The 10,834-nt window shown below is 40.8% G+C and overlaps 1 protein-coding gene across 1 annotated transcript in view; it reads right to left on the reverse strand.

Moving 5' to 3' along the window:
- Positions 1-10,470, reverse strand: part of LOC136864560 (esterase E4) — a 327,051-nt gene extending 316,581 nt beyond the window's left edge. The window contains exon 1 of the mRNA XM_068226335.1: positions 10,410-10,470. Within this exon, the coding sequence (XP_068082436.1) occupies positions 10,410-10,455 (46 nt within the window). The 5' untranslated portion in view covers positions 10,456-10,470. The remainder of the gene's footprint in view (positions 1-10,409) is intronic.
- Positions 10,471-10,834: the final 364 nt, after the last annotated feature.

Raw genomic sequence — 10,834 nt, forward strand, 5'->3', positions numbered from 1 at the left:
AAAACATAGAGATGGTGGTTTATAGCCAGAGAGTTTGCGTTTGAAGGCTCTGTAGTACTCTCTGCTTTCATTCTTCCTAAAGTTTTGTTCTATCTTTTCAATGAGAGATTTTTCGTATTTACGTTTCTCAGTTCTGAACACCCTAGCTGCTTGGGCACGTTGGGTTTTGTAGGTTTCCCAATCATTTTCTGATTTCGTAGAGTAGTACTGTTTCCACGCATTGAGTCTTTCTTGGAGGACTGATTCGCAGGTACTATTCCACCAGGCATGCTTTTTGCTTCTCTTGATTCCTGCAACGTCTTTGGTGGCCTCAACAAGGAGACGTTTGGCGTTGTTAAAGTCACAGTCATTTGGTCTAGCCTTCTCCTGGAACTCCTCGACCCTTTGCCGAAGTTTATCATTGTCGAAGGGTGTGATCTGTTTGGTTGTCTTCCTTGTGTTTGCGGAAATTGGTTTGAATTTGATAAGAGACATATAATGATCTGAGGCCACATTGATGCCTTTCTTTACCTTGACATTCATAATCTCAGGGCTGTTTCTCCTGGAGATTGCAACATGATCAATTTGGAACTCTCCGAGAGCTTGGACGGGAGAACGCCAAGTCATTTGCTTTCTGGGTAGATGGCGAAAGTGGGTCGACATGACCTGCAGGTTGTGATTTTCGCAAATGGACACCAGTCTTTTGCCGTTGGGATTGGTTCTTTTGTGAGCAGGGTAATTTCCTATAACTTTCTTGTACTTCTGTTAACGACCTAGTTGGGCGTTGAAGTCGCCCAAAAGAAGCTTGACATCGTGTTTGGGGATTTTGTTTAATTTTTCATCCAGTAGGTCCCAGAAATTATCAACTTCGTCTGGATCAGACTTGTTCTTATCGTTTGTAGGAGCATGTGCGTTAACTAGAGCGTAGGTTTTGTTCGCGCATTTAATTGTAAGTATAGACAATCTGTCATTCACAGGTTCGAAATTTGCAACCGATTTAAGGATCTTGATTCTAACAGCAAACGCGGTTCCAAGCATCACAGCTCCATTGAGGATTCCTCTTTGCGCTTTGCTCTTGAAAATTCGGTAGTCTTCGGATTCAAAAATCTCTTCATCTGGGTACCTTGTTTCCTGTAGGGCCATTATGGATATCTGATTTTCGTGAAGAGCTTTGGTGAGGGTTTTCAGCTTGCCAGTTTGTGTAAGTGAATTTATGTCGAAAGTTGCTAGAAAGGTTTTAGATTTTTGCCTGAGTTTTTGACTCTTCGGGGTACACCGAGACGCTCCGACTCGTCTCTTGCATAATGTCGAGTCTCCCCCAGAATCCGAACGAGACTCGTGCGCCGTGGAGTTCACGACGAGGGATTTATCAGAAGATTTACCCCCTGGGGTATGTTTCTTAAAATGTTGTGCCATCATGCTTTTTGATTTGACTTTGCTTTGGACGGGTACCCATCCTTTTACAACTAGGGTTGTTAGCCCTAGAGGTTGCCTCAAGATGTTTTCTGGCTTCTGGTCATTTACCAGTCTTCGCCGTAACCCTGGCAAGGGACCAGTTTTTTTTCACGGTGGTATTTTATTTCCCTACTACCCTCTGACTCTGCTGGCGGCAGAGCCAGCGAGCTTCCCCAATTCCAATGGGACGCGCCCGATGGAGGTAACCGGTAAATCCCCACACGGGATGATGATGATGATGATGATTATTATTATTATTATTATTACTATTATTATTATTATTATTATTATTATTATTATTATTATTATTATATAGTCGTTGTAGTACCGATAACAGTAGTCGAATTAGTGGAATCGTACCTGGCGCCCGCATACCCTAAGTTAACATGTGAATGTGCTCGCGTAGAAACGAACGTTGGACAGCCCTGCTATACATCATATAAATTGCCTGTTTGTAAAAAATGTGCACATTTTACAATTCAGTCAGTGCGAATGTAGCCATAACACATTCAGAACAGATTTAAATAACTATGTTTGAACATTGTAAGAAAAGATTATCTCTTGCTGGATACTGGACAGTTATTTCTTTTTTTTTTAATATTTGTTTCAGCTAACTTAATTTGCTAATAATAACACTGATATACTCCTTTAAATAAAACTAAGTGATCTTTTTATAGTTAGATGCGCTGATAACGAATATTGCATCCGTTTTCCTGCATCACCTAAATTGTTTGCAGAACATCCACATTTATAGTTTTATGGTTTCAGGTCCCCGCATCCGGCTCCGCATCTGGTGTAGCGGTTGGTTCCATGGACAAGAACGTTTTAGCGACCTTGTATGTCTATGACAGGTACTTAATATTTCGTGGAGGAAACGTCTGCCAGTAGAGTAATTTCCTGTTTCTCTGTTAAAATTTGTTCTTTTGTGGGTTAGGCAAGTCTTAACTTCCTTTCCGATCACTTCGTGAGTAGCGAGTAGCCGTATTTTATGTCTGTCTATGTTTGTGAAATTGTGAATGTAATATTGTGTATAGTGGAGGGAAGTTTAAGTTGTATTTTAACAAAACGATAGCAGCATTCATCATTATTGTTTTTTATAAAGAAATATATTATGAGTCACTGAGTTCGCCATGACATGTAAATGTGTGAATGGCCCGAACTTGTTTAGTTATGTTTGCGAAGAATTTACTCCATAGTCACAGAAAAATACTATCACTTCTATAGTGAAAAATAACCACATGAGTTGTACTTTGGAAGTAAAGTAGACAAGGGAGAAAGCTGGGCACCAGGTAAAATTTGTTGTAATTGTTCGCGAACTTTACGTAGTTGGTTTAACGGGACTCGTAAATCAATGCCCTACGGAAACTCTGTAATATGGACCGAACAGAAAGACCATACTGCGGATTGTTACTTCTGTTTAACAAACTCAGTGGGATATAGTTCTATATCTAAACATTATTTTATCCTGATGTTCCCTCAGCCAAGAAACCTATGAGTCATGATTTTATACCAATTCCTAGCCTCCTAAAGAATGGACAGTGGATGAAACAGAACCAAGCATTGGTTCTCCAGATGACGAACCTGGACCCTCATATTCAAAAAACACCGATCCAAATATTTCTCATCCAAATATACCTCACTTTATTTCCCAACCCAAACTAAATGATCTGAGATCTCAACCTTTCTAAAGTTCAAGCGGAATCATTAGGTCCTCGTCTCCAAGGATGGAATTTATTACATGATGGCGTGAAGGTGTCATATCGGAACCGCCAACAATCATTGACACATTCTTTTCTGTTAGCAATGAGTTAACTTACTGCAAAGATGTAGAAGGCCTTCTGAAAGAACTTGGAAGGAGTCGCAACCCAAACGAGTGGAGACTATTTTTAGATTCATCTAAGATCAGTTTAAAAGTAGTATTGTTGCATAACGGGATCCATCACTACCCCTTGCCTATTATTTCACCATGATGGAAACATGAAAATATGGATACTATATTAAAAGTGATAAAATATGAAAAATATCATTGGCAGATATGCGGAGACCTCAAAATGATTGGTATACTGTTAGGCATGCAGTCTAGGTTTACCAAATGGTGTTGCTTTCTTTGCGAATGGGACAGCCGGGCATAAGATAAACACTACAACATTGTGGATTTGTCCATACGAAAAATTTAATTTCTGGAGAGAAGACTGTTGAGAATCACCCTCTACTTGAGAAAGACAAGATTTTGTTATCACCGATGCATATAAAGTTAGGGCTGATGAAACATTTTGTCAAGGCTTTGGATAAACACGGTGGAGGTTTCGGGTAATTGAAAAAAAAAATTCCTAAACTCAGTGATAGTAAGTTAAGAAGGCATATATATTGGGCCGCAAATCCGCGAGATCATTCATGATGACAACTTTGTGGAATTACTGACAGAAAAAGAGAACTGCGTATGATTAGCTTTCAGGCAAATATATTGTAATTTTCTTGGAAATGTGAAAGCTGACAACTACAAGGAACTTAGTAAGAGCTTTGATTGGATGCAATATGTCTCTGAAAATTCACCTTTTACGCGTTTAGTGACGAGAGATTTCACCAAGATATTTCTGTCATGGAGAAACGATATGTAGGAAAATTGGTACAGAACATGTTAGCACCTCAAGGAAGAGGTTTCTGGTAGCAGGTACAAACGGAAGAGTTCAAGAAAGAAATGTAAAAAAGGTGAGAAAAGTGTGCTTTTTTTCCTTTTTTGCATGGAATTTCTTCACTGAACAGTCAAACAGCATTATTACAAAGAGAATTACATTTTTATTTAAAAAATTAAAATACAGGGAAAACGATAGGTGATACCGCATTTGTAATTTCAGATTTGTATTCAACGCGATCGAATTATAAATAATCACATATTTTTGTTCAAAGGAGCACAGAAAGTTTAAATTTGTTTATCAGTGTAATGGGCTGGTGCAGATCTTTCGAGTTGACGCGTTATAGGCGATCTCCATGTCCCGGAGCCATCGGAATCAACCGATGAAAGTAAAAATTTCTGACCCGGTTGGGAATCGAACCCGGAAACCCTTGGACCACATAGCAATTGAGCCATACAGCTGATTTACATAAGTTAATAGAGTTAACTATACAAAATATTATTTATTTATTTATTTATTTATTTATTTATTTATTTATTTATTTATTTATTTATTTATTTATTTATTTATTTATTTATTTATTTATTTATTTATTTAATCCGTTTACTCTTCAGGGCGTGGACATAACTGAGTAGAAGGACCAGTATCTCACCCGGGCGGCCTCACCTGCTATGCTAAACAGGGCCTTGTTGGAGTTGGGAAAATTGGAAGGGAACATAAGATACCATCTCGGCATTCGCCCGGAGAAGGAGTGGGAAACCACGGAAAACCACTTCGAGGATGTCTGAGGAGGGACAAAATACCCTCACCCACCCCCTAATATACTCAATTGGTATCCCGAGGCTGAGTGCACCCTATCCCAGTCCTCGAACAACTTTTCAAATTACCGAGCTCGATAGCTGCAGTCCCTAAAGTGCGGCCAGTATCCAGTAATCGGGAGATAGTGGGTTCGAGTCCCACTGCCGACAGCCTGAATATGGTTTTCCGTGGTTTCCCATTTTCACACCAGGCAAATGCCGGGGCTGTACCATAATTAAGGCCACGGCCGCTTCCTTCCAACTCCTAGGCCTCTCCTATCCCATCGTCGCCATAAGACCTATCTGTGTCAGTGCGACGTAAAGCAAATAGCAAAAAAAAAAAAAAAAAAAACTTTTCAAATTTCGTGGCAGAGCCGGGAATCGAACCCGAGCCTCCGGGGGTGGCACCTAACTACATTAAGCACTACACCACAGAGGCAGACTTGTGCAAATAGTACTCTATACAATTTTGTCATGTTTATATTTTCTGTTTTTTCATTTCCTTCTTCTATATTCTGCCATTTATTTTGTATCGAGTTATTGCAATGGGCATTTATGCTTGTATACTTTCATGTCAATAAATAAATAAATAAATAAATAAATAAATAAATAAATAAATAAATAAATAAATAAATAAATGTGAGACACAATTCCGGCACCTCGGCATTTCCGAGAACCGTAAAAGTAGTAAGTAGTTCATAAAACCGGTCGTACTGTTATTACTATTAGTATTAACAACCCTGAAGGAAGAATCCTCGTAATCATGTTCATTATCAGCAACCTACGGGTCATGCTAGACCACATAGATGATGAGTAGGGGCGGATGTTGTTGACCTAAAAGATCACTGATAATGATCCATAAAATGCCATTAAATTTATGGACAAATTCTATAAAATAAGTGAAAAATGGCTTTGAAGTATTTGATCATACTGAAGTATTGCGACTGTGTAACAAAGATTTTACAATTAATATATCCCTATTGTATTCAGTGCTCAGCTCTTGTTTTTAAAGAAATAACTATCTCCTAATTTACCTGGAAGTGTATATAAATATGGACATAATGATTTGCTGGAAGTAGTACTTTGTCCCCCAAAAACTTGGAAACACTTGTTCTTCGCACTCGTTACAGCTTTCAGAGATTTTTTTTTCTTTTTTCGTCTAATGTGATGATGTACAAGGAACTTCTTTCCTCACTCACTTTAACCCTGCACAATTTACAAAATAAAACACGCCCATCTGTTGTAAACGTATTTTCCGAATTCATTCACTAGCTAAATTTAAAATATACTGCGCGGTATGCGTCGCGTAGCTATCAACCTGCATTCGGAGAGAAAGGGTTCCAACCCCACTGTTGGCAGCCCTGAAGATAGTTTTCCGTGGTTTCCCATTTTTACACCAGTGAACTAGTGGGGCTGTATCTTCATTAAAGCCTCGATCGCTGCCTTCCTACTCCTAGTCCCTTCCTATCCCATCACTGCCATATGACCTTTATGTGTCGGTACAACGTAAAGAAAATAAAACTTGATGGTTTCAGTTTTGGCATTTTTTTTTCATAGAACTACTTGGGAGCATAATTCTGTACTGAAGCGGAAAGTTATATAATTGTTGTTTCCAATCCCTTCTCGTTTTCATTTGCTCTTGGCTTTGAGGTACGCGGGGGGTGAAGGCTAGTGCACGTTAGGAAATACTTTCTCCTAAAGATCAGAGTTCTGTATTGTTATTCCTGCACATATCTTAGAATCACAAAACTCGCAGCTATAAATTCTTCCCTTACCCTTTCTTAGTTGGTCAGTTTGCGTGGTCTTAAAGATATTTAGCAAATTTAACCCTACGTAAGAAAAATGTATAATGTTTGGTGTTGTCACGTGTGGACTTTTACAGTACACGCATAAATTTATTAAAAAACATGTAAAATGATCTAAAGAATCTTAAATATGCTATATATTGACCCAAAACCGTCTAGAAAATTGAAATAATGACTGGTCATCACAAACCGGGAAAAATGCAAAATAATATATATATATATAATAATATTATAATATTATATATTATATTATATATAATATTATTATATAATATTATTATAATATTATAATAATATATATATATTATATATAAACGTGTTATAATAGTTTGTTATATCGCAGAATGAATTTCTATACTACTGAGCAACATCATCATGCAAACGGGAAAAAGATGGAATTTCAACCACATCCGCCCCCTAATGATGAGCATAAAGGGCATAAATGAAATGGTGTACGACTTTTACTGCCGGGAGTGTCCGAGCACATGTTCGGCTCGCCTGATGCAGGTCTTTTGATTTCACTCCCATAGGCGACCTGCGCGTCGTGATGAGGATGAAATGATGATGAAGACGAGACATACACCCAGCCCACGTGCCAGCGAAATTAACCAATGGCGGTTAAAATGTTCGACCCTGGCGGGAATTGAACCAGGGACCCATGTGACCAAAGGCCAGCACGCTAAACATTTAGTCATGGAACCGGACATCAAAGAGCGTAAGACTGAATGGGAACAATTGATTTCCCAAGTTTCTGGTATCATGCAAGTGGCTTTAATGGCTAGTCGCACCGACACAGATAGGTTTTATGGTGACGATGGGATAGGAAAGGCCTAGGAGTTGGAAGGAACCGACCGTGACCTTAATTAAGGTATAGCCCCCGCATTTTCCTGGTGTGAAAATGGGAAAGCACGGAAAACCATCATCAGGGTTGCCGATAGTGGGATTCGAACCCACTATCTCTCGGATGCAAGTTCACAGCTGCGGGCTCCTAACCGCACGGCCAACTCGCCCGGTCTGATATCATGCACCCGTAAGTTTGTAACCTTGACTACATCGAGAAAGACCCTGTGATAATGTCAAACTGTCACAACTGGGCGATAGGTGTGAGGTCACTCGTAAGGATTATCACGCGTTCTGTTAACGATTACTGAGCTAAGAAAAGGTGAACTTAACGTTGATAGTTGGTCGTAATCGGTATAGTATTTGGATTTCAGTGTTCTTTTTCTTTACATAGGTAATGAGCGTAGCGCGAAATACTTTACAAGATCATGCCATTATAAGAATTACTGTTGACGTTTCTAATTCTCTAACTGCACACTATCAAAATGAACTTGTAATTCTTAAAAGTAAAGTATTCTTTCTTTCTTTCTTTCTTTCTTTCTTTCTTTCTTTCTTTCTTTCTTTCTTTCTTTCTTTCTTAGTCTGTTTCCCCTGCAGAGTTGGTTTTCCATGGGACTCAGTGAGGGATCCCACCTCTACCGCCTCAAGGGCAGTGTCCTGGAGCTTGAAACTTTGGGTCGGGGGATACAGCTGGGGAGGAGCACCAATTCCTCTCCCAGGAGGCCTCACCTGCCATGCTGAACAGAGACCTTGTAGGGGGATGGGAAGAGTGAAAGGGACAGACAAGGAAGAGGGAAGGAAGTGGCCTTGGCCTTAAGTTAGGTACCATCCCGGCATTTGCCTGGAAAAGTAGTGGGAAATCACGGAAAACCACATCCTGGATGGCTGAGGTGGGAATCGAACCCTCCTTTACTCAGTTGACCTCCCGAGACTGAGTGAACCCCCTTCCAGCCCCCGTACCACTTTTCAAATTTCGTGGCAGAGCCGGGAATCAAACCCAGGCCACGGGGGATGGCAGCTAATCACACTAACCACTACACCACAAAGGCGGACAAAGGTAAAGTATTACAGTGCTTATTGTTGGCATGTTGACATTCCAAACTGTCAATCTTAATGAACTAACACTAGTGCTAATTCCGTGATGGTGGAGCGAAGTGGCTGCACGATTTCGGTCGCATTTACAGTGAGCTTGCATAAGGGTGATGATGGGTCCGAAACCACCACCGGAAGCCTTTAAGATAATTTTTCGTGGCTTCCCATTTGTACCAGGCAAATGCTACGGATTTACCTTACATAGGGCCACTGCCTCTACCTTCCCATCCGTGCTTCGCCGAAAACGTTCGGTGCGTTAGTGCGACGTTAATCCACTAACAAAAATTAAATAAAAAGTAAACTTCGATGACTCATATCTGTGCACGGAAAAAATCTCCGATTTCAGAATAATTTACTTTCAACTGTTTCCCTGGTAGACTATAAAAAAGCAACATACGTGAATATTTATAGTAAACAAGAGTTAACAGTCAGGCTCCTTGGTAGAAGGGTCAGTATACTTGCCTTTGGTTCAGAGGGTTCCATGTTCGATTACTGGTCGGGTATTTTAACTTCTTTTTTCTTTCTTTCATAATCCGTTTAGCCTCCAGGTTTGGTTTTTCCCCCGGACTCAGCGAGGCATCCCACCTCTACCACCTCAAGGGCGGTGTCCTGGATCGTGAGACTTTAGATGGGGGATACAACTGGGAAGGAGCAGTACCTCGCTCAGCCGGCCTCACCTGCTATGCTGAACAGACGTCTTGTGGGGGGATGGGAACATTGGAAGGTATAGACAAGGAAGAGGGAAGGAAGCGGCCGTGGCTTTAAATCAGGTACCATTCCGGCATCAGCCTGGTGGAGAAGTGGGAAACCACGGAAAAAACCACATCGGGGATGGCTGAGGAGGGCATCGACCCCCCCCCCTCTACTCAGTTGACCTCTCGAGGCAAAGTGGACTCCATTCCAGCCCTCGTATCACTTTTCAAATTTCGTGGCAGAGCCGCGAATCGAACCCAGGCCTCCGGTGGTGACAACTAATCACACTAACCACTACACCACAGAGGCGGACATTTTAACTGCGTACGGGTAACTTTCCTAGTCCGTAGGGCTGGGTGTTTGTGGTCGTCTTAAGACACACCTTCATATGCACCGTGCGGTTAGGGGAGCGCAGCTGTTAGCTTGCGCTCGGGAGATTGTGGGTTCGAACCGCACTGTCGGCAGCCCTAAAATGGTTTTCCGTGGTTTTCCATTTTCCTAACATTTTATGGATACTCGCGCCAACAGAGATTAAGATTAATAAGAATAGTCCAACCTGAGCCACCCCTCTCCACTATATACTAAATAACATAAAATGAAATAAACAATACCGTCCCGGTTTTATACCAGAACCAACTCCATCTACATCAATTCACAACAGCCTGGTCAATGTTTACATTCTACTGCTGGTGTTACAACTCCATGCTTGTTATCACTCTCACGTACGCAACCTTCTTACTTCAGCATTTTCATCACCTCTATTGTTCCCTGACCTACTCCAGCATAAGCTGCAACAGCAGCATTACTAGGTTGCATTCCAAACCAGCCATTACATGATTGCATACCAAACCGGCCATCTTATTCCGTCATTACGTTCCAATCAACCATACCGCAACTTTTACCAATCTGCGTTAACATTGCTTCATTTCATTTCATTCCGTCATAACACTCCATAATAAAATTACCTCTCATCTCCAGAAATTTCGGCAATGAATAACAAATACCAATCACGCCTCCAAAAATTTTGGCCAGCAATACTCCAACACCACATTTCAGCAATACCACACCAACCCTACCTCATATACCACCTCTACTTCTTCTACAAATACACTCACCTTCTGCCATCCACCATCTTATACCACCACTTCTCCAACACCACATTTCAACCCTATAACATATCATAATTTAATACTTCCAACACCACACTTCAGCATACCAGCTCTACTCCTTCCACAAATACACTCACCTTCTGCCATCCACCATCTTATACCACCACTTCTCCCACACCACATTTCCACCCTATAACATATCATAACTTGCATTTACCATACACTCATACTCATCCTACCCGTCATAATTACCTACTGAAGACTCCATTTTCTACCAAACCAAAATTTACAAATAGCCGAGTTACATTACTACATCTCCATACCTTTCCAACACCACATTTCAACATATACCACTTCTACTTCCAACACCACATTTCAGCCCTAACACGCACTCGTCTGCCATCACTCAGCATTTATACCAGTCACCAATA

This window comes from Anabrus simplex, chromosome 2, assembly GCF_040414725.1.
Source record: "Anabrus simplex isolate iqAnaSimp1 chromosome 2, ASM4041472v1, whole genome shotgun sequence".
In the NCBI taxonomy this organism is placed as follows: Eukaryota; Metazoa; Arthropoda; class Insecta; order Orthoptera; family Tettigoniidae; genus Anabrus; species Anabrus simplex.